General features: G+C 42.0%; 1 protein-coding gene and 1 pseudogene across 1 annotated transcript in view; both read right to left on the bottom strand.

Moving 5' to 3' along the window:
• The window catches only part of TRPC4AP (transient receptor potential cation channel subfamily C member 4 associated protein), a 71,011-nt gene that overhangs the window by 8,124 nt on the left and 37,449 nt on the right, over window positions 1-25,438 (bottom strand). Inside the window, exons 6-14 of the mRNA XM_088480697.1 lie at window positions 20,622-20,750; window positions 19,378-19,579; window positions 11,731-11,919; window positions 11,494-11,636; window positions 9,338-9,469; window positions 8,360-8,418; window positions 4,764-4,865; window positions 3,642-3,725; window positions 2,495-2,585 (exon numbers count right to left, since the gene is read on the bottom strand). Of these exons, the coding sequence (XP_088336823.1) occupies window positions 2,495-2,585; window positions 3,642-3,725; window positions 4,764-4,865; window positions 8,360-8,418; window positions 9,338-9,469; window positions 11,494-11,636; window positions 11,731-11,919; window positions 19,378-19,579; window positions 20,622-20,750 (1,131 nt within the window). The remainder of the gene's footprint in view (window positions 1-2,494; window positions 2,586-3,641; window positions 3,726-4,763; window positions 4,866-8,359; window positions 8,419-9,337; window positions 9,470-11,493; window positions 11,637-11,730; window positions 11,920-19,377; window positions 19,580-20,621; window positions 20,751-25,438) is intronic.
• Window positions 16,018-16,136, bottom strand: LOC148514982 (5S ribosomal RNA; annotated as a pseudogene).

Below are 25,438 nucleotides of genomic sequence, written 5' to 3'. Positions count from 1 at the left end.
ATGACTTATTACCATTGGGAAATAGAAGAGTGCTGTCCTGTAGAATTCCTAAAAAAAGGGAGTTACTGGCAAGTAGATCTGGTGGATTAAAACACATTCATGTATTCCAACACACCATTTTCTTTTTCTCATTACCAGGGTTTTCCATTCAGTGAAGGTAGGAGAACTTATTGAGCCTTATGAATTCTATATAATTTAGGTAAAAAGACTTGGCCCAGGCTGAAAATAACTGTCAAGATTGCCCATCTTACTAGTATTTTGGACCTGTCACATACCGGGTCGCTAGTTATCATGCCCAGTGTTTTTCTCCCCCTTTCTTTTACGTCCCCGTCATCCTTCGCCCGTCCTCCCGAACCTCATCTCTGCCCATCTCCCCTGCACATCACTCATTTGTCCCCCTCCTTGTCCACTTCTCCATCTCCCTATTACATCTCGCTATTGGAGAGGGGTCTCCCTGCAGCTAGACACGTCGTAGGATATCATTAGAATCTCTCCCTCCCCCCCTGCTTCTATAATGGTTAGGTAATCTGATATTGCCAATTAGTCTTTTAAAAATTGTAAAGTTAAGCAAACAGCAATACATTCTAGATAAAGAGGACACTAACTGAGCGTTCTGGATTATCCAGGGGAATCCACTGCATCAGATTCTAACTCTCTTCTCTTTTTTTAAACCATATTTGTGATCTTCCTTTCCCTGGCCTATGTACTGCTTTGTATATCCAACTCTCCTTAAAGGACATACTGAGTTTCCTGTGAAACACACCCAAGTGTACTGCCAGCATAGCCATTGTCATCAATCCTAGAAAAGACATTACCCTTCTGGAGAAAGCTCCCAAATGATCTTCTTGGCTTACTATTGGTAAAAAAAAAAAAAAAGGCCTGGTCTTGGCTTCAGTTTAGTAAAAGACCCAAGAAAACAACTCAGTGCAGGAACAAGACCATCTAGTCTCACATTATACTTAAAATTGCATATCTTCAATTTCCTGTGACAATATTAGGGAATTCCCCTCTTTAACACCTTTGTCTGGATGTACAGTCAGGTGCATAAATATTGGGACATTGACAGAATTTTCATATTTTGGCCTCTATTCACCACCACAATGGCTTTGAAATGAAACAAACAAGATGTACTTTAACTGCAGACTTTCAGATTTAATTTGAGGGTAATTACATCCAAATCAGGTGAACGGTGTAGGAATTACAACGGTTTCTATATGTGCCTCCCACTTTTTAAGGGGCCAAAAGTAATGGGACTATCAACTCAAAAGCTATTTCATAGACAAGTGTGGGCTATTCCCTCGTTATTTCATTATCAATTAAGATATTGTTGTAATGTCTAAACACTAAATTCAAGTCCCAAAGGACTATTGGTAGACTGAATGGTTGTCGCAAATGTGTTACACCTTAGAAGTTCCCACATCCAGAATAAGTGCTACCCTCTTATGGAAGAAAACAGTTTGTGGAAACCTGGACATTTTAAGGAACACCATATTAACCACTAATCTCTATCATCCAGCAAACACAGGATCGAATGAGCGAATGACAGTATTTGGAAGCTTTCTCTCAGACCGATTAATATTACTCTCAGACCCCGTGATAATTCTCTGTAGTAATCTATATCTTGGCTCTGAACATGGTTTCAACACACTGTTTGTGGACCCCATTTATTATTATTAACCCTTATCTATATGGCACCACATGTGATCCACAGCGCCGTACAGAGGGCAAACAACAAGACAGTACATGGTAAAACAATACAATACAGTAAACAAAAACATTACAAGTAATACTACAACTCTCCACACAGTAACTAATAGCCAGGGGGGGTAAAGAGGTGTAAGCTGAAACCTGTGTCCATTACCATGGGCACGACTAACAGATTTAGAGTCACTGGAAGATGTGCGAAGAAGGAGTGGAGTCAAGGGGTAGAGATGCCCAGGAAGAGGAGCAGGTGTAGTTGGTAATGAGAAACAGAAGGGAGGAGGGCCTTGCTGTACAGGGCTTACAATCTAGAGGGAAGGGGGCAGGCAGATGGTTGACGCATAGGGTGAGCAAGAATAGGGTAAACAGAGCAAGAAGCATGAGTGGGAGAGATGAAAAAGGGTGAGGTATATGTATGGTCAAGCAGAGGACTGGTATGGTTTCAAGAACATGTGATTTTTCAATGACAGTTTATAACTACCTTGCTGATTAATAGTACATAGTCAATAAGCTTTACAAAATGAGTGCAGATAACATGAAGATAAAGCCCACTGAATACAAATTATAACAATATGGACAAACTAAAGAAATGGCCCTTCAGTGTGGATCAGTGTTCACATTTGGTACAAATCAGAAGTGTCGTACACCCTGGTCTTACAGGCCTGTGTCATACTGTAAGCCTCAATGACCTTTCATTCATCTGGAGGTTGCAGAAAGATTGGGGCTATTGCTTCTATCTAGTAATTGGTACATTAAAAAGTTATGTGCCTTAAACATGTTTATTAAAACTCACCTCTAACAGTCCTCTATTCAGAAGAAACATCTGGTCCGCATATGAAGTCACTCCACGAAGGAAGCTTTCAACAGCCCGGGCCTGCCAGAACCTAATTATAGATATATATTAATACAGAGAACACACCATAGACTCCTCTAAACAATATATAAGCAGTGCTAGCATGTTTGATGAATGAAATTTCAGGACTTGATTATATTTTGTGATTACATATATAATAAATAGCTATGCAATTTACACACATTAAGTAAACATCATTGAAGCTACAAGAAAAAAAAAATCATGGCAACGGAACAGAATGGTATCTGCTCACAATTTACAACCACTGCAAAATATTTTTTTTTTTTTCATAAAACGTCCCAAACAAAACCCCAAAACCCCACTGCTTTGCAATAGAAGTCTATGTTTTATATAAGGTTTTAAGGAGGTCCCTGCTTAACAGTTTTGAATAATTTACCAGCAAGACTAACAAGCGACTAAAAGACTAACTTCCAAATTCTAAATTCTAAATTTTTTTATGCATGTTTAATGGTGTTGTATTGTAAAACCAAACATTTTTTATTGGTGTGTCACTAAATTCATTATAGGAATTGGGTCAGAAAAAAAACAGGAAATAAAAATTAGAGACACAAATGCGCTCACTTAAAAAGATATGTTACAATGTGAAGATGTGCGAGATCCTAACTTTCACTCATTTAAAGAGGGGACTCTTATTAAAGAAAAAAAATGATGACTGAATATTCATAAAAAAAGTACAGTGTTTCACATAAAGCGGCATTTAGATCATGGCGAATAAAAAATGAACTGTCCTGAACAAAGTAATCATTGATCTCCATGGGAAGTACAAAGCAATCCCACAAATGCTGGCCTGACCAGCAGCTTATAGTATATTTGGTCCAGAAAGTGCATGAAACAAGCGTCACTGTGTATAGACATTGCACTTTCTATAAGGACCACAGATCTTTAGTCTTACAACCGTTCCCAATGTAATAAACGCAGGCGACAAACTATACAGGAAATTCCAATTGTGTACACAATTATATTTTTCTTCCACATTCCTTGTTCAAATTGTGGCAAAGCACCTCTTACTTTACAAGTGATCACAAAACACACAATTATAGTTACACTTGCACAATACTGAACACACCTGAAGGAAGACTCTGCAGGCTCCTTTTTCATGACTTGTAGCAATCTAGTTAATAAGCCTTTTTTCCCATCACAAACTAAGCTCCTGAAACAAAGAAATAAGTGTAAACATGGTATGCGCTGATATTACAGATGTGCTGAAATTATTACTATAAAGTTCGGACCTGAACATGAAGCACAACATAATTTTCCTGAAAGGCTCGGATCACGGGTGTTTTGGATTGCATAGCATTGAGTTTTCCGAGAAAATAAAGTTTTTCCTCATTTTCAGATTCGAAGATCAGTCTCAAATCTCTAGCTCAAACCCAAAATAAACATTAGTAGCTGTAATAGTGTGCTACAGTTCATCATTAGCAGGTCACGGTCGCTACGCTGTTTGCACTGACTTACGGCCTGCAGCTATTTAGCTGGAATACAATTACAATGTCCAGCACACACTGTTTGGCTGAGGTACTAAGGAACACTACAACACTATAACCAACTCTATCTGCATGTTGCAATCTACACTAACAAGCCTGCTTCAGTTACGGAGACCTTACATAGGACAGCAGTGTGAAATTAACAACAAGCAATAGTATATACAGATGTGTCCACATAGTATATACAGATGTGAGCATGCAATGGGGTGACTCGGTAGCGCCAAGTGTCTCTTGTACAACTTTTCCCCTTAAAATGCATCTTACTCACAAAAGCAAATAGGACGTACAAGCTGCTCCTGCTGATTAAAATGATATGCAGCATGTCTATATTCTGTGTGCAACTACGGCTGTATCTGCATGCGAAATGCTACGTTATAGTGTTACAGCCGCTGATATTGTAATGTAGCATTTCGTATGCAGATATAACTGCAGTTGCACAAAGAATATAGGCATGCTGCATATCATTTTAATCAGCATAAGCTGCTTGTGCATCATATTCGCATCATTTTGCGAATAAGATGCATTTTAAAGGCAAAATTTGCACAAAAAGACTTTCGGCGGTAAAAAGCCGCACAACGCTCACGTGTTGTGTGTAACGCAACTTGTTGTGCAAGGAGGATATATGTATGTGGAGAGAGAGGGTTCTAGGCCACATCATTTAACACAATACAGCAAGTACTGGGAATTGTATGACAAATTCTTACCTGTCTGTATTCAACACAGCCTCTACCTCTGGGATGTTGGCTTTTAGTGATATGGCACTCAGTTCATTCAGTTCTTGGCTATTTAGAAGCAGATATTTATTCCTAAAATAAAGAAAAAACAAGGTTAGAAAACTTTACTCATATCTATGATCAGACAATCTACAAAAGTAAATATCGCTTTTACCTAATTTAAAGGTTGACAGGAAGGACTGCCCCTCAAATACAGTAGTGCAGATTTCTGAGCTTGATCTAGTTTCAGTGTTCTGGATTAAAGTCTGCAGCAGATTTTGGGGTCTATTTACCAAGCTTTGTTAGGAGATAAAGTGAACGGAGGTAAGGTACCAGCCAGTCAGCTAACTGTTATTTTTCAAACACAGCCTGTGACATGGCAGTTAGGAGCTGATTGGCTGGTACCTTACCTCCGTTCACTTTATCTCCTAACACAGCTTAGTAAATAAACCCCTTTAGGTCATACTAGAAGAACAACTAGTCTGTCATCCAAACAATTAACAATGAGTTTCTACAAGGGTCACAAACATACTGTACACATTTTCATTATATGAAGAGCATATTGTTTTCGGTCTTAAGGATCTATCACTTACACTTGTACATTGATCAAATGTATATAAAACAGATCGGGCCTGATTGGAAGTAGACTGGCTAACACTAAAAAGTATTAGCAGAATTACAAAATAACCTGTTTAAGTTTACTTAGATATGTATTTTAAGAGATAAATGATTTATGCTGCACTTCCATACAAGTGCTATGCGGTGCACATAAAACACAATCCAAAGTAGACACAGGGCTGTCTACAAGGTGTGCACACTGCCGATGTTGGACATAAGAGATTCTTTGCTACCGCACATACATCAGAGTCGTACCACACATGCATTCCAACTGTGTAATTTCAGATGTACGCAGGGAGAAGTGTACTAAAAATGTAGAGGGTGTTCCTGGGATGTGACAGGGCAGTGTCTTAGTGCATTCACGGAGATGGTTTATCTTATGGGAATCTTATCTGGGGGTGTTGAGGAGCCTCGACCACTCACATAGGATGCCATATACAAACGGAGCAACTGCACCAGCCATAGGGCTGGTGCATGTTTTAATGGTACTATGGATGGTGGCTTCTAAGGATGCACCAATTTGTACAACTGCGTGTGCGGACGCTGAAAGTGGGCATCTCACTCCTTGCACATTCAGCCACAAGGATGTACATCAGGGAAGGGTTTTGTATTGTCATTTGCATAAAGTCGCAGATGGCGCAACCGACAATAGACGCAGCTATGGGTGCTTCTGCGTCCACCTCTGAATCCACCCCTTAAGCTCTTCTTCTGTTGCTACATCCAAGAGCAAATAAGCAACACAACTGTCTGATGGAGAGTATTCCCCCTAAGCGTGAACATTCCATCAAAGATAACCCCTCCTTCTCATGCATATTAACCACACCAACTCTGAATTCTTGTTAATTCCACCTAACTCTCAGGCTTTACCTTTGTTCCCTCACACTGGCACAGCCGACTTGCACTCTAGGCTCTACGCAGAAATCAACCTTATTAATAAAGATATGTTAAAAGTGTAATACAAAAAAAAAAAAAGACGACATAGGATATAATTCCCACCCATGATTGTCTTGACTCTTTCAGTTACTATACCTGGCTACATGTCTCTAAAGCTGGAAACAGATGAGCAGATTTGGTCAACCACTCCGCACAAGATTTTTTCCAGCTTTACTGGCCCATTGTGGTCGGAAGATAAAGACATACAGAGACCTATAGTGGTTGTTTCATACCATGACCAATAATGATGTTATCAATGTCAATAGAATTATATGACATGACAGACACTGCAACATTGTGCCAACTAATATGATATGGTAGCATGTGTGGCATTTCATGTACGGTGGAGTCCAGCGGTTCAAATAGATCAGATTGTAAAAAATTCAAGACAAGATTGAAGTCTCGCGGTGCCGTGCGAGGAATTCTGTAATTCAGGAAGCAAGGTCAAGCGTCGCTGGCAAAAGACGGACAGTGCCGAAAACTGCAACTTCAGAGATCCCAGGCGCAAACCTGCATAAGACCCTCCTGAAGAAATAAAAGATGGGAGAGACGGAAGAAAGGAGGAGGGAACTTATTCCAACACCAAGCGACATAAGCGCGCCAGATGCTGTGGTAATGTGACCTGTTTGCGAGCCTTCAGCATGCTTGGAATGATTGCTTCCAGGAATAACCCTTCGCCTCGCTTAGCATGGAGGTCTCAACAGAGCCGCCGGGTCTCTTGTCCTGGAACAGTAGAGGGGAACTTTGTGGTTTAGGCGAGATACCATTAGATCTACATCTAGCAGTCCCCATCATGTTACCAGATTCTGGAAAAAGTCTGGGTGAAGAGACTACTTGCCAGGGTACAAAGCCTGAAGGCTGAGATAATCTGCCTCATAATTTTGGACCCCGGGAATGAACACAACCGCTATGGCCTGTACATGACTTTGACCACCAGAGGATGTGCCCCATCTCATTCATGGCCAGGGGACTCTTCATACCCACTTAGCGATTGATGTATGACACCATCGTGGCATTGTCTGACTAGCCTTATACAGAAAGCCCTTGCAGCTGCTAATGAGCCACTATCAAGGATGAAGACTGTCCAGAGTTTCAGGACATTGATAGGTACCAAGAGTACATAAGGATTATAGGCAACTCATGCTAATATTGTGTCCCTTCAGCCAATAGATAAGAGTTGGTGTCCGTAACCACCTCGGTAAAGGATGGCTTTGGACGGTCCGAAAAAGGAAAAGTGTGACAGCAATTCTATGAAACAGGATACTAACCAAGCTCAAAGCTACTTGGAAAGTAAGACAGAGAGAACAGAGCTTTTACCTGTATATAAACACTCACATTGGACTGAGTGGGCTTCAGACAGCCACTTATGTGCAGTGATTCCACTACTGCTATGTAAATAAAAGCTATTTAAATGAACTGAAATAAAATAGGCTGCCTAAGCAGCTAAAGGAAATGAGCCCTACTCAAATGGGCGCTAAGAAAGAAACACCTATCGATGGAGTGGTATAGAGTGGAGGAACTAGAATACAAAAGAAGTTTGCAGTTTTGACATTTAGGAGTAATATTTACTAATGAGTGGTTTCTTAAACCGTTGATCATCAGTGGCTTTGAACAAAACTTTTAAAACGGCAACAGAACTCAATGCTAAACAAGCCTGATTTAACATGGATTCCTGTTGCAGTCTAAAAATAATCGGTCAAAGCCGCTGTCAATCAGTGGCTTTCATAAACTGCTTGTTAGTAAATATATTCCATATTGTCTACTCCAGAGATCTGTGTACCTCAATTTTTGCAGTGTCCCATAAATATGAAAGAGAAAGTTTGATTTACTGAAAATTACCCTACCATTTATCTGATTCACAGGATGCACTACAAGTGTTAGATACACACTACAAGAGCACATATCTAATAAATTAAAGCAGTTAGGTGGATGGACTATTAAATCAATTAGAGTCAAGTTATTTAAGAGGTGGCCTTAATCTTTAAACCAGTAAGGTAACACATGAAAATGATTTTATTATATCGCACTTCACTTACTCATGGTGATCACTGAAACTTTGGAGCAGTCTTAAAAACTGAATCTTTAAGGAAATATCCTAAAAAGAGGAAATAAAAAACAGTCGGTGATCACATTAGTGGAACGCATCAAGACATCAGGTAATAGCGACATGCAAAATATAATTTACTTGTTAATTAATACACATTTAAACACTAAGAAGTCCAATAATCAAAAAAAGGCTAAACCGAGACTATATACAGGAAACAAATCTCCAAGTGGAGACTTCGAATTTACAACAGAAGTAACAATATTCCTGAATGCTAAAGGAAACATAAAAATATGCCATTAACGTTTTTTTTTTATTTTAAATATACTAATACCTCTTATAAGTAGAATAATGTGATACGCAAGGATAACCAAACATACATAACATATTTCTGTTGCTATATAAATTCTCAGGAAGAACTTAGTGTGCCTCTGGCTGACACATCATGCTGTGACTTATGGTGGGTACACACTACACAATATGCTCCCTGAGCGATATCGTGTAGTGTTGTCCCCGGCAGGCTGTGCTCAATGTCGTTCATGACATTGAGCACAGCCGCTGAACGATATCATTAACGATATCATTCAGCGCCGGGCTCTCTCCCCCAATTCCCTGACATGCAGCAACCTGACGAGATCGTCAGGTTGGCCTGCATGACAGCCCGATGAACGATGATGGCGAACGACCCGCGGGAACGCGCATTGTCGTCATCGTTCATCTTTTTGGGGTTAAAAATGGACGATAAAGTGGACGACTGAGCTATAACGATATCATTATCGTTCAGTCGTCCACTTTATCGCCCAGTGTGTACGCACCATTAGTCCCATCACATTTATACAGATGCCTAAACTAGATTATAAGATTTGTTACAATTTGGGACATGCTTCTTTGCCAGGGCCTGTAAATTAAATGACTTAACTTTTCAACATATAAATCCTCCCACCCCAAATACAGGAAAAATGTTTCTTACTGGGCTGCAGTCACAGTTTTGGTTGTGTCCATGGAGAACCAGGGTGGATGCAGAATGCTTTCTCCATATTAGCTTATCAAATAGATTATTTAGACCTGGAATCAATTTAAACTCAGCTATCATTTTATGGACCTTTAGGAGGAGGAGAAGGAAAAATCTTTAGGTTAGCAATTCCCCAGAACTCAAAGAAGAGATCTGTACTGCTTATGTACAATAATAATAATAAAAAAACATTGGACAACTACAACAATATTATTTTCAAACTCTTCTGCGAGCAGGGCAACACAACTATGTTGTGACATGAACACCTAACGATCTATCAGTGTTTACTGGAGCTCTTACATTCTCTTTGCTTTACATTTTTTTATTTGAAATGAGTACATTGTGACAACAAACACTCAGGTAAGGAGGCTATAGCTTGTTTTTTAAATAAAGTTCATATTTTTAAAGGTAACAGTTCTATTCTCCACCAGTCTTTGAGAAAGTCATAAGCTCTGTAAAAAAGCAAAACAAGCTCCACATCTAGCAAAATGGAAAACTCATTGGACCAGGTCACATTCCTTATGGTTTTAAAACAATAGTGGTGCGCTCTGGGGTAATCCTAGTGTGTTATTGATATAAATTAATTGTGTGCGTCTTAGTTAATCTTAACCATATATTGTCCTGTGGTTATTATGAACATGAAATCCCAACTTTAAATCTGTGGGTAGGGTGTTCTTAGAAAAATGGCTGAAAAGTCTGCCTGCAATCCTTGTCCCTGACCGGGAAATGTCCGTATTTATGTCCAAAATCCTGTTAACTCTTATGGAGAAAGGATCATTGGATGGTCCCAAAGAAAAAAATAATCCTAAAGAGTTAATCCCATGGTGTCTGTAGGGTGGGTGTTCTTATAGTAAAACCTGACGATGGATGATGTTAACCTCCTCGTCCTCCTCTCCACCTCAAATACAATACATGGGCACAGTATCAGGGACTTGGTGAACACGATAATGCAGGTAGGTAAGAAAGGCTTGTACTTACCCCATGCGATGTGTGATCCTGCTGGTTCTCCTAGTCCCGATGCTCGTACAGGTAGTGGTGAGGATGTTTGTATAGGTGTATAGGATATGTTGCTATATAATACAATGTACTACAGACTCCAGTCTGATAAACCACTTTTATTGCTGCAAGTTTTAACACTAAGACTCACCAGAGTCTGATGTTCTATAAACCCAACGCGTTTCATCCAATGGTGTGGACTTTTTCAAGGGTGCCCACCCTTCTCTGACTGTCCTTTATGTATAGTGAGCAGTTAATGGTGTCCTAAACACTGGTGTGTGCGTCACCCGCACTTCCAGGTTACACGTGCGAGCGCGTCACAGCCGGTTTGTAATGGTAGAGTTACTGGTGCTAGAGTGTGCATTGGAGTCCCCATCTTAATACAGTGCATGCACCATCTCCAGCAGCCATTTTGCCGATAATTGGTAGTAATATTACAATGTGCTCTGTCACAGCCCGCTTGTAGTGTTGCTTTTCCTGGTGCTAGAGTGTGCATTGGAGTCCTATATTCCTATAGTGCATGCGCTGTCTCTGGCAGCCATTTTGATTTTGGACATAACTACAGACATTTCCCTGTCAGGGACAAGGATTGCAGGCAGACTTTTCAGCCATTTTTCTAAGTACAGCCTACCCACAGATTTAAAGTCAGGATTTCATGTTAATAATAACCACAGGACAATATATGGTTAAGATTAACTAAGACACACATAATTGATTTATATGAATAACACACTAGGATTGCCCCAGAGCGCACCACTATTGTTTTAATATTCATATACTCGAGAGGTTGGGATACCGCTACCAGTGGAGCAGCTAGGGACGATTCCCAGATAGGACCAAGAGTGCTGTAATTCCCTACCTTGTTATATTCCATAGGGTTTGTTTACAACTAGCAGCTACTTTTCTCTTTGCTTATTTACTTCTATGGAAAAGCGATAATACTTTGCACATTGTCTTCTCAGTAAGATAGGAACATATATGAGGGAAAGAGCGTGTGCCACTTCCCCCATCCTTGTTTTGTCACCTGATAAATCAGCACAGTTTTAAAGGGATCAATAAACCCTATGTGATTTTCCATCTCCTCTATGTTCACCTGTGGTAGCGAAAAGCACACTGACCTGATTCCTCTGCCGCCCCATCAGGAGAACACAAAGTACATACAGAACCTCTACTTTGTACATGATTTCATGCATGATCTTCATGGACTGTGGGAGCTGCGTTCTGGAGGAAGCATTAGCCAAGCCACTTTCATCTGATGATTCTTTACAGATTAAAGAAGAACAAAGAAAATATTACTATGGTCTGACTATCAAAACAGTAAGTGATGTTAGTTTGTAAACAATAAGAAATGTCACCTGTTCCACTCTGTTCCGTTTCCTCATGAGCCACACGCATCAAAGCATCCAGCACTAAGGCGTTGTCTAGCCATGTGTACCACTCCTCTAGCTCCTGCAGGAAAGTGGTCGTACCCGTTGACTCGGAGACTTTACGTGTGGCAAGTTTGCACAACCTTTCAATAAATCCTGGGATGTTCAAAAGGGTGGCTGTGAACAGAATAAAAATAAGAGAAATACATATTTGGAACTTCTAACTTAAGAAGTTTGTGCTTAGAAAGTCTTTCCCGCGATCACTGCTTTATTCTCAGACAATGCAGACCCCCAGACATTTTCTACTTTTGCCATTAATACCGTTCCTTGGAAATTAAAGGGGAACACAGGTTGAACGAGGTTACATTCCACCAACAGAAGCAGCGATTTCCAGTACCGAATGACACAAGAGGAAACTCCCAAGAACAATAAGAAGCAAAATAGATTTCTCCTCCACTCATCTTCTGAGTAAAGGATTTAATGGCACATTTCTAAAAGCCATCAAGAGGACACAGAGCTGACAGAGGTTCACAATCTCTAAACAAGGGGAAAATAATAGTCTTTTCAGACCAACTTTCCCACAACTTGTTCTTAAAGAATAACACTTTAAACAGGCACAAAACAGACACGCTGTGACACATGAGTGGTGGATTTTACACAACTGACTACTAGGAGGCACAAACCTCAAGGAAAACGGATTGCTCAGGTGTAAGGTACAGTCAATGGAGCAGACTTACCCACAGGCCTATAAGAATTTCCCATGCCTCAGGAAAAAACCCCAAAAGGCTGGCAGCCAGTTCCATGACCCAAGAGCTGAAACAATAGGATAGGAAGCCTGCTGAACACAGACCACAGGGACAAAGATGGCTGCAAGACGGTGTACATAAGACTTGTAATGTCCCTGGTACAATAAACCAGATCTCAAAACAAAGGGCATTAGAGAAGAAGGGCTTGTCACTTAAATAATCAAAAAGGTAAGAGACGGGAGTGTGTGATACCAGCACAGAGAAAAAAAAACAACCTGTGGAACCCATATTGAGGGCACTCAACATTAGTTCTTGAAAGAACAAGAAAACCTATATATTTTGGGGCAGATTCAATTAACCATGCAAATTGTCAGGCCAAAATCATTCAATCAAAACTTGCAGCCCCTGAGTTTACCGATGGAAGGTGAGCCGGGTGCAGACAGCCGCAGGAAGGGGTGCAGGTTTGGTGCCTAACCCTGGGCCCCCATCCCCCGGGAGGTTAGTTTTAAGACAGGGAAAAGGGGGGGTTAGGGTCCGGCACCCCCCCCCCCCCGGGGGGGAGAATAGGGTCCGGCAACCCCCCCCCCGGGGACTTGGGTTTAGGCGTTGGGGAAGGGGGGGGGGGTTTGGATTAGGGTTAGGCACCCCTAAGGGAGGGTGAGGGTTAGTGGGTAAAATAAGAGTTATGGTATAACATACCTTTGTTAACTCTTTTTCTTCGAGGTCCATGGGGTCCACAGCCATTACGTTGGGGTATGAATCCTGGTCACCAAACGTTAACACAAACAAGTTCTCTGCTACCAGGATGCACCGGGGTTCCTCCACATATACCCCACCCCCTGCCTCAGGTAGCCAGTTTGTTACAAAGCTCAAGCAGGCGGAGACAAACAAAGGGTAAGAAAGAAGAAACCCATAACTCATGAGTCCAGACTCAAGAGGAGAAACTACGGAAACCTCCCCCAGAACTACAGGTGCGTCTGGGAGGGTGTCCTGTGGACCCCATGGACCTCGAAGAAAAAGTTAACAAAAGGTATGTTATACCATAACTCTTATTTTCTTCTTCGGGGTCCATAGCCATTATGTTGGGGATATCCCAAAGCACTAAACCTACAGGCGGGGACGCTCCTGACTCTCGGAAGAGAGGAGAACCCTACGCCCGAAGAAGGCATCCTGAGAGGCAAAAGGCATAACAATTGACAAAAGTGTGGACGGAAGACCATGTGGCTGCCTTGCAGAACTATTCAGCAGAGGCACCCCAGCAGGCCGCCCACGAAGGCCCCACTGACCGTGTGGATGTACCTTTACTGAGTCTGGCACCACCAGACTAGTCTGACCTGCGGAATCGTCATATGAATCCATCTGACCAGCGTCCGCTTATCGGCTGGCCAGCCTTATGACTGTTATACAGTGCAAAAAGGAACCTACTTCCTCATGTTGTTGGCGCAATCCACATAATTATGTAGCGCACTGCCAACATCCAAGGAAGCCTCACCTACCGAGAGGCTTGTAGTCTGAAAGCTGGGACCACAATCTCTACATTCATATAGAACCAGAATACCACTCTTGGAAGGTATTCTGCCCTAGTATCTGTCTCCCGATGACTTATTAAAACGGGGAAGCGGGAAGAAAGTGCTGCTAGATCAGAGACCCTCCAGTCTGACGAAAAGAACATACTCGAGAAAACCTAACCCCCTAGGGCCACATTTTCTCAGTTCACCCCGGAGAAGATACAAAGTTTTGTAATAAATGCAGCTAGAAGTAAGTTTCTTGTCCTCTGAATTACAGAACATCCTTTCTTCAAGGCGGAGGTCTGAAGAACCATGCCGTCCAAGATGGACGAGTCAGGTCTTGATACAGGAAGGGATCCTGTATTAACAGGTCTGACCCTAACTGAAGAGGCCACAGAATGTCTATGGAGTGACTCTGCAGGTTGGCAAACCAGCAGCGTCTGGGTCAAGCATGGGCCATCAGTATTACTGTTGCATATTCCCGTTAACCCTTATAGGGAGGGATAGCGGGTGAAGCAAATACGCTAGTTTGATACTCTACTGCCAGAACATCCACAAACATTGTGCCCGTACCTGGGGACCCTGTGCTTGTGACTCAAGGCCATGAGGTTTACCTCTAGAAGACCCATTCATCCACAAGGCTCTGAAATACCTGTGGATGAAGAGCCCACACTCTCTGGCGCATATATCCTGCTGGCCTAGGAAGTCCACTTCCAAATTAAGGACTCCTGGTATGAACACAACCGATCTTGCTGGAAAATGACATTCTGCCCCCTGATGGATGAGGCAGTCTACTGCGGTGGTGTTGATAGATTGCACCTAGACCGGCCTGCCCCTTTAGTATTTCCTGAGCTTGAAAAGCGCTCCTGAATACTGCCCTTAGTTCCAGGACGTTTTACGGAGAGACTGCTTTCGGTTGTCCTCCATTTTCCTTGAAACGTGTCGACCTGTCACTGCTCCCCAACCGCGGAGACTGGTATTATCCAGGTCCAGAACGGGCAACCCTTGTTGCGACAAACGTCTAACGGATAGTCGCTCTTTTGGCAAGAGACAGATCGTCTGTGCTTTTATTTGGAACCCCGGCCGTACCCTGACCGGGCAAATAACAGCTCCTGACAGAGAAAGACTGCCCTGAAAACCGGCTTCCAATCTCCTATCAGTGGAACATTTAAAGGCGAATGCCAATGGTACTGGAAAGGGATATAGGGCCTCAACCTTTCTGGTAATATGGATTTTTCTGCCCGGAGAAACTCCATACTACGTTCCCTACAACCCCTGGTATCTCAGGTGGTCTCCCATCCAAGTACTAACTGGGCTCAAAGCTTCCTAGCTATCAAGATCAGACCATCTTGGGCATGACCAGTATGGTCTGGCTGTAGTCAGATTCGGGAGGCTTTCACAACTTTCTGGCATTAGAACACTGAAGCCTCTCCTTATACCGGCTCCACAAGCCTAGCTTTGGTCCCGCTGATCAGGGAGGAGACTTACTGTTGGAAGACGGTCTTCCTCTCTTGAGAGTGACTCCTGGGAGGAGACCTGTGTGTCCCTAAACACCAGAAGATGTACCAGAATCTAAGGGCTGGACGGAGCGTGAGACCGACCGCCTTCTGATTCCTTTGGCTGTACTAGCCTAGCTGCTTGCCATAATTGCTGGAAAGCTGCTAAGGACGAAGTCACTTTGACCCGAGTGAGCACACATGTCCCTCCAGGACAGATGCCTAGGAAGCCTAAACATGGTATGTTGCAGCCGCTGAAGATACCTTAATATCAGTGTTGGCGCAGGAGTTGCCAACCTGTCCAACCTGCGCTATGACCTGGTAGATTTGACTACTGTGGTGACTCTTTAGAACAGTGACCACCACAACCCATTTATATTAAGTCCAGTGAGGGCACCCCCATCGCCCCTCTCTGTGGCCTGGCCCGCATAAGGGGCCAACGCCATCTGGTCTTTGGCTGCAAAGACCTAGCAGCCTGTAGTAATTGTTGAACGGCTACTAAAGATGATGCCCTGCCTCAACCACTGCCTACAGCACCTGGTATTCCCAGGTGGTCTCCCATCAAAGTACTAACCAGGACCAACACGGCATAGCTTCCAAAGTCAGAGGAGATTAGGCATGTCCAGTGTGGTATGGCTGTAGGTAAAATGTCCATTCATGATGGAAACAGAGGGCATAATCATAGGGGCTGCTGCAACAGATCACACATGAGACCAACTCAGGGGGCTCCAGCCATCTGTCTTACCTTTTCATTGGACATACAAGGTTTATCCAATGTCTAGTATTAATGTGACCATCATTTTACATCCAATGTACCCACATATCTTTGTAGCGGGTTACATGAAGAGAAACAGTAGTCATAGACTTATGCTGACAAGGCAGCATAATACAGCAGATTTCATAAGTCACACATACATACACGCATATCCACTGTTCATACACACTAAGCTCTCTGGCCAACTACCAAAACACCAGGTAGGACCTAGAGCTCAGTGGAGTCATATATACATACAACAAATTTTTTTTTAGTCAACTACGAACAGCCGACAAGGCTAAGTAGGACATCAAGCTCTGTATAACCTGGCCATCCACAGAGATTCACCCAGGAAGATGAACCAAATCTCCTGAGAACATTTGCAAGTAACCCACAACAAGTGTCGGTTTACAGAAAACCTACATGAGAAGCACTCTCTAACCCCAAACTGCAGTTTAGGGGTTTCAGGAAAGTACATTTTTGAACAGTAGCACATTCATGCCTAACTGACCAGTTTTGCAAAATCTACCTGTAGATTTGCCTCAATCGGTACTGAATCCAAGCAACAAAAGTTGGTAGGATTCCAATGTTATGTACTTTCCTGGGAACAAGGCTTACTCAGGGATAGCCAACTTCCCCCCCCCCCCCCACAATCAGTACTGAACTCAGCTGAGTCTTCCTAATTAGGAGAGAGGGGGGATGGGCAACCCAACCCTACCAGTATATGTGAATTACAATTTAGCCCATATAGCCTACAGCTGGGGCCAATGTAATGTGCTCATCTTCACACAGTCTTTTCAGAAACAAAGGCAGCGAAACAAAGGCAGCATAACTCAGCAAAACTTAATGCATTTAAGCAGTATATTTGCCATAGGCTCTTAATCAAAAAAGCACACCAGCTTAATAGGATATCTGAGCCTGTTCAACCTACCCTAAGCAAGGTATTTTGGTCCATAATATGGGAAAAGGAAACCCAAGGGAGTGCCTATCCAGAAGCTGGGAGGTTTGTCTACTTGACACAGTAACCACATAATCAGATTGTATGAAATCCTGTGGGGAAACCCCCCCCCCCAGCACGGGGACTTAAGCCGCCTGTCCTTCAGACTCAGACAGAATAATGACAAGTTCTGTAAAACCTTAACCAGCAGTAGGAAAAGTATACAGGGAGACTGCCCTGAAGGAGCAGCATTCAGAGAGCAACTGACATACACTCTGGCTGCCCTATGGAGGCTGGGAGTGGCAACTCACCATCACTGCGCCAGAGGACTGAACTAGTGTGTGGATTGGGGAAGGGGCCTCCGGGGAAGCGCACCTCCCCTATGTTGCTTTGACTCCCTATCCCGGCGGTCTAGAGTAGGAAACAAGCTGTATGCCTCCCGACCGCAGCTTAACCTGTAGGAAAAGGTTAAGGGGAAAGACAGTGATAGTTTACAGGAGTCACAGTTCTTTTTACATAAGAAACAAAAACAACAATCACATGTCATGCATAAACACTCTGCGAGTCATATGCATATAAGCTCTCACTACCACAATCAGCCTAGGCTTAGGTAGGATAGAGCCCTGTAAAAACCTAGACCAGCAGTAGGCAAGGTATACAGCGAGACTGCCCAGCGTCCTGTAGGAGCAGCGTTCAGAGAGCAACTGATATACACTCTGGTGCCCTATATGGAGGCTGGGAGGAGCAATCCACAATCACTGCGCCAAAGGACTGAACTAGAGTGTGGATTGGGGGAGGGGCCGCCGGGGAAGTGTACCTCCCCTATGCTGCTTGGACCTGCCCGGTAAACAGACCTGGCCGCCGCCACAAGCCCCGACTGGTCAGGAACATCATATCCCGGCGGTCTAGGCTTGGAGGCAAGCCGCATGCCTCCTGACTGCAGCGCGCCTCCGGCCAGTCTCACCGCCGGAGGCCGGACCGCCATGTGGTCCCGGCGTCAGCGGCCGGCGCAACCACCTACACCAAACAGGAAGAACTGGCTACCTGAGGCAGGGGGTGGGGTATATGTGGAGGAACCCCGATGCATCCTGGGAGCAGAGAGCTCATTTGTGTTAACTGTTTGGTGACCAAGATTCATACCCCAACGTAATGGCTTTGGACCCCATGGACCCCGAAGAAGAAAATAGGTTAGAGAATACTTACCTGGGGACGATCAGGATTTTCAGTGCTGCCGGGATGCCGCCGTCGGGATTTGAACCGCCGGCGGTAAATCAAACTGAATCCGGAATCTATGGGTCACCAACTCCTTGCCAGCAGGTTTACAGTGCAGGGAAAATGCAGAAAAACTGAATAGCTCCAGGTGATAAAACAGTTTTACCCGCATAGTAAATACTGGGGGCAATAGAATCTGGGAAATTTGGAAAGAACTGAAAATTTCCAGTTGTGAAACATTAGCATGCACTTACAGTCAGAATCCGATAGGGTACCAATAGGACAGCGTACAAATTAAAAATACAAATAATGGCATTGTTTACTGGGTCTTTGCCTATAACCATGGTAAACACAAAATAGGAGTGATATGTTGGCCTGTTGTATCCTCTTCTTGAGGAGCAAGCGATTCCTATTCCTTTTACATTGTGTTTAAGAAATCCCATGAGACATGCATTAAACCCACTCTCAAACACACAAGGAGGACATGTAAATATATGAGAACTATTCACAAGTACTGGTACATATGCTCCCACTGAGCTTCTAGGGTTATATACACCTCTCACATCCTTGAGGACCTAAAAACATTGTTTCTGTCAAATGTCAGTTGTGAACATGGTGGAGACACCCAACTACCATGGTCCTAGTACAAAATATTCCTAAAACAAGATGAAGAGCTAAATCCCAATCTGAGGCACCATCATGCCCAATGTAATATCTAATGTCAGGCACTTAGGGATAGAATAAAATCCATAGACTAAAAGGACAAGTGCACTTCACTCACTGCAGATCATATTGCAGGACTCTGAAGCACTACCTGACAAACAAGCACATTTGTAACACAGATGCAATGATGTAAGCAGACTGATAAAAGACTGATTTACAAAGCAGGTAGACACAACATTAACTCTTCTATAGTTACCTTTCATGCACTTACCTGATCCAAATTTTAGAATTTCACATGACAGAGGGACAACCGTCTCACCTTGATTTACTTCTGCTCTTGATGGGTTCTGGGTCTTCTTCTGCTGGGCGTCTTTAGCAAGCAAGGTGTATTTATCATCATTTCCAGTGTCCAGCTCTGATATAGTTACAGAGAGGATCCTACAGAAGTTTGCTAGCTGCTGCTGATCAAAACTAGACACTAAACTTCCAAGATTGGGTATGTCTTCTAGTTGGATCATCTCCTGAGCAGAAAACATATGATGCAATTGAAAGTGCCTCACTTCTGCCTTTATAGATCATACTAAAATGTAATTATCTGGCAAGCTAGAGCAATCATTTATCTCCGCTAGCATCACAGTATCTTTAACCCCTTCACTGCAGAGGGTTCTCTCAGTACAGTACCAGGCTCATTTTCTGAGGTTTACACTCGTCACATTCGAATATCAATATTTTTTAATGCAGTACCCAGACAAAATGATATTTTTTCCTCACAGACTTAGCATTTTCAGAAAATACTAATAGTCTTTTTGCTCAGTTGAGCACGTCAAATAAAAATGTACTGAAAATGGCGAAAAGAATGTTTTTTTTAATTAAAACGTTAAAGTAAAAAGCAATGTTTTTTGGGGGTTTTTTTTATATATAAACCCCACAAAAATACTTTGTGGTTCTTGCTTTGGCATTAATCACCTGTAGTAAAATTGCAAAGAGCAGGATTATGCGTGTAGGTTTCAATAACAAAACCTGCACTTATAAATGATAATGTATTACATTTTTCAAACTTCCAATGTTGATTGAAATACTAATAAATGTGCAGGAACAACATGGTAGCCCAACAAGGCCTCCCATTTTCTTAAACTAGAAAACTTACAGCATTAAATTACAGGATACTTTTTTCTTATTTGGCAGAAAATGGTGGAGATCTGACATTTAAATTCCTCCCCATCTGTGAAAACTTTACATTTTGGGGTCATTGTCTAGTGATCACCAGACAACACCTACTAAAAGGGCACAGAATTGTATACATTTGAAAGAGAATACCTAAAGGTATAAAGACAAAAAAAAAAAAAAAAAAAACCCCAAAAGATTGGATGGGTTGATTTTAGTATAAAAAAAAGCGACATTGCTTCAGGACTGGTGAGGAGAAGGTAATACACATTTTTTTCTGGCCTGTCTCTGCGGAGGACAAGTGGGGCTCGTACTCCACAGTATTAAGGTATACGTAGAGGACGAGCCGAATTGATCCTTCGCAGTGAAGGTATTACATTTGGAACAACAGAAAGGTACCTTTTTAACTCCAAGGATGTCCTCAATGAGAGTCGCTGTTTGCAGGAAGGTCTTTTTGTTGGTCATTAACGTGAACAGGAAAAGCACAAAGTCGTTCCGTTCTGCCAAACGCTTGGTGACCCCTTCTGTCTATGGGAACCGCAATATTATTAGTCAAGTTTTTCACAGTGATGCAGTGAACAAACAAATAGTTAATGAGGAATATTATAACAAAAAATGAATAAAATAAACACAGCTCACTTTTAGACAGTGCGTCTAGAGGGAAGTCTGACTAACCAGCAAATGGAAAGTATCCTTCCTAACGTATTGGAAATCAGCCACTACCCTTGGTTTATGAATTGTTCTAACTACGTATTCTTTGTTTTACAAGGTGAATCATTGTATTATAAATATTTAGCACTATTTATGATTAACATTTATTTATTCCACTGCACTTTACAATAGGAACCAATACAGCAATAATCAGAATGGGTAATAACAGAGAGGTTAGAGGCATTAAATGAAGAGAAGATGCCAGAGGGCTCAGGGAATTAATTGAGGAGGTCACTGGCAGAAGAAGAGCATACATTTCATGTCATATTTTATCAATCTTGTCCTTGAAGTAGGAAGCAAGATATTGAACACTGATGGCACTCTGTCAGTTTGGTGCGGCGGGAGGTAGCCGATATTTAAATGGGATAAAAAGGTGTTTGGGGCTAGTATCTTGAGCAGAAATTAGAGACTGCAAGAATGTTTATCCAAAGAATTTCAATAGGATTGGTGGATAGCCGTATTTAATGAAGTCCTAAGGAGTACAAGACTTACGCCAATGACATTCTATTTCACAGTAAAACATCTTCAAAAACATGTGAACAGTGCCATTGCTGACATCGAAGTGGACGTGAAGTGTAGAAATTAGCAAGAGCCACTTCATCAAGGGCTATTTTAAGGGCTTTGTTAAGATGTGGTCCAGCAGTATCAGAAGGAGAGAATGTTGAAATTAGAGATATTGCAGAAATGTGTAACTGTTAATATTTACAGGGTTACAAGGAGTCTTCATAGAGGTCACTAGTAGAGCGGTTAAAGCAATGTAACAAAGCTTACAGATAAGGTAAGGATCCAATATAGGGAAAGTAGTGTTACGGAAATCAGAAATGCAGTGTAATCTATCGAATAAATGGATCATCAATGGTGATGATGAAATCACCCATGATAATGGTAGCAATGTTAGAGGATCAGAAATAAGGGAGCCAAACAGAGATGGCATGGTCCAGGGGACTGACAGACCACAACAACACAGATAAATCTGGATAGCATGTACTACAAAGGAAGAGAATGGTGAGACATTTAGGTTATTGTTGGTATAAAAATTAACAAATAATAAAAAAAAAAAACGCCACAAGTAGTGTTGGCTGAGATAGTAGTAGTAGCAGCATTTATTCTGTCATGGACCATGTACTACTTATTTGTTTTAATAAAATAGCTGATTAGACCATACCATAAATAAAATACTGTGCTCAGATGTACTTTACTATAATCATACGAGGTGTGGCTATTAAACAACAAGACTACTTGTAAAATATAAATCATACTGCGCAAGATAAAAGGGAGTGGGGGGGGATCTTTGACCTTGGACTATCCCAAAACGGTTTTGCAAGTTTCACCCCTCTCGCACAGATAGTTTGCGGTCACACAGCCTTCAAACAAGTTGTGTTTTTCCCGTGTGTTGTAAAAATGTGTACTTCAAAAGTACAGCAACGTGTTAACTTAAATTTTTTAGTTAAATTGAACCAAACGTCCACTGAATCTTTTCTTATGTAAAACAAGGCTTACAGGGCAGATTGTATGTCACATGCATGTGTGTTTGAGTGGCACAAAAAAAATTTAGTGACGGTCATGAAGATGTTGAAGATTATGAATGTCCCGGAAGGTCTTGCATCAAAAAAAAATTTAAATGTGGAAAAAAATTGAGAAAACTGTTCAGAGTTGACTGACAACTCAGCATCCGAATGATAGCAGAAATGGTAGACAGCAACAAAAACTGTTAGGCCAGTCAAGTTTGGCATCAAGATCTTAACATGACAAAAGATCGTGCTAAGATGGTTCCAAGGCTTCTCATTGCTGAGCAGAAACAAAATCGAAAGCTAATTTGTACAGACATTTTGGAACAAATTCAAGCGGATTCACATGTTTTAGATTACCTGTTGTCAAAGCTGGATAATTGGCTGAGACAAGATCAGTTTAAAATTGAAGCGTGCGCGACGCCATCTTGTGAATGGCAGCTAGACTCCATTTTAGAAACAAGAATCTGCAAGACGCCATTTTGCGACCAGCGTCACTTTAAGTTACAACTCACGAGCTAAGAACAGATGGCAATGTTTTTGATAATCTACCAAGGGCAACTAGAAGAACAGCCTCATGCGAAAAAGTAAATAGAATAGACAATGCACCAGAAACTGAGTGTTTTACATACAAATTGGGAATCCCTGAATGCAGACAAGCATAGTTGTGGCAATTGTAATATAATCCAGGCATTGAACTACACAATTGAATGTGTCTGAATCCTAAACAGGTTTTAGTTTCACACCCAGACAGAATGGCCCTAGCTTCACAGCTGGAGGTAACACATTTGCATTGCAGTCTGAAACTGTGAGTGAGGAATGGGGTGTATGTGTGTGTGTGTGTGTGTGTGTGTTACGTCCATCATGGATGGAATCACATGCATAAACACCGCACATTACGCACAATTGAGCTGCTAACATGACGCCCAGTAGCGAATGCACAATTGTTAGCATCATGCGACTGCATCTTTCACCATTTCACATACACACATTATGCTTAAGATCCTGTATGAAAACACCATTTAGTAGCTAAATGCGCACGCATCTGTCCCCAGTTAACTAGCGTCTTCATATCAAACCCCGTACACTCACACATTACATATTCACTTACAACGTTCCATTAGCGTTAAGGTAACAGATTTAAGTTTGTTCAGTTAATATAAACACTGTGAAATAAAGATATTTGGTAACTAAGGTTTTATACATGCTAAACAAGCAGTGTTTGGTTTCGTACTGATGCGTACTCTTTCCACAGTATTCCGGTGTAATCAGTGGGGAGATCGCATCATGCATTCTCGAGTTATGGACTGCAGAGACTTCAAGCAACAAAATGTATTAACTGTTAGGATGTTACAGGGGGCGGGAAAGGAGAGACCCTCAGTTGTTAGAGGCTGGGTGAGTCTATTTGAACCAGCCTGTTAAATGCTCCGTAACAGATGGATTCCCCTTGGGAGCCAATAGCATCAGCAACAAACGTCTGCTTTGCCTATTCCTGGGGGGGTATAAATATGTGTGCTCCAACACTGGGTCTTTAGTCTTCTTGCTGAATGCTGACTGAGGGGTTTCTTGCTGATACCTAACATCTGGTACCGGAAGCGCTGCGTATGTATACTGTACTTGGGTCTGTATAATTCCTTTGCGCCTAAATTGTGTCTGGATCAATTGCGTGTAACTGACTGTACTTTTACTTGAATAATACTTGTGCTTTGGAACCACAGATTCCAGGTCTAAGTCTTTATTTACTGTATGACTGCGTACGCAAATTAGCGTCATCCTTAGAAGGTATAGGCAGGTGTGTATAGAGGTTCTGATCCAATATCGTCACTGTGATGAAACATGGATCTTCCAATATGGTCCTGAGACAAAACGCCAGTCCATGAACTGGAAAACATCATAATCTCCAAAAATGAAATTGGACGTCAAAGCAAATCCAAATTCAAAGCCATGTTAAATTGTTTTCTTTGATATCAAGGGTGTAATTTTGGAAGACTGAGTACCAGAAGGCGCAACAGTGAATCAACATTACTACAAAAATGTTCTAGCAACTTTGCGGGAAAGAAACAGAAGACCCGTTTTGCATCAGTTACTGAGGTAAAGAAGAAAACAATGGAGCCGTTGAGGCAGCAGATAATGAGCTACAGCACGGCTCTGACCAATAGAAAATAAGAATGCAGCGGTGTGTGGATGCAGAAGGGGAGTACATAGAAGGGGAACAGAGTTAAAATATACTTAATATAATTAAACAAATTATTGCATCAAACTCGTTATTTAATAGCCACACCTCGTATTTAGAACAGACTGCTGTGTCAGCAAAATGCATTTTAAGCTGTTCAATTGAATGCCATTACTTCAACACTCCTTTACAAAAAGATCTTTACACCCATACACCTGTCATAGGCATATGCAAATTACTTTCCAGACAGTCATTTTTATAAAGACACTAGTTCCAGAACTGGTAAATCCACTTTATTATAGGACAACAAACCTGACACTATTGACAGGTGTGTCACATCTCAACTAGAAAAACAAAAGGAAGCTATACATTTATTCTGGTAATGAAGTACATTGTGTACTGTGCTCAGATTCAGAATCAGTGTCTCACCATTCAGAAAAGGCAATTACATAATCTGTTGGTTCTATGACAAATACTATGAGCAGAGATTATTAGAATAAATGGTAGCATCCAGATTAAAACATTTTAAAAGCAGTCTTGGACTTAAAGATAGAGCCTAAACTATATGCATATTAGGGGTGAGCGGGTTCGGATTTCTGAAATCCGAGCCCCCCCGATCCGAGGCAGATCCGAGTCAGGCTCGACTTTTCCCGCCTGACTCGGATCTGAAATCGAGGCAAAACGTCATCATCCCGCCTTCCGAGTCTCGCGGGTTTTGGATCCTATATAAGGTACCCGCGTCGGCGCCATTTTCTCACTCGGCTGTGGACAGTGAAGAGGGAGGGTGGGAGTTAGGGCTGGCTGGGCTGGGTAGTGTAGTGCAG

Source organism: Taudactylus pleione, unplaced genomic scaffold (assembly GCF_031769625.1).
Source record: "Taudactylus pleione unplaced genomic scaffold, aTauple2 ptg000256l, whole genome shotgun sequence".
NCBI lineage: Eukaryota > Metazoa > Chordata > Amphibia > Anura > Myobatrachidae > Taudactylus > Taudactylus pleione.
Note: the sequence above shows the minus strand (reverse complement) of the source record. Positions and strands in the feature narration are given on the sequence as shown.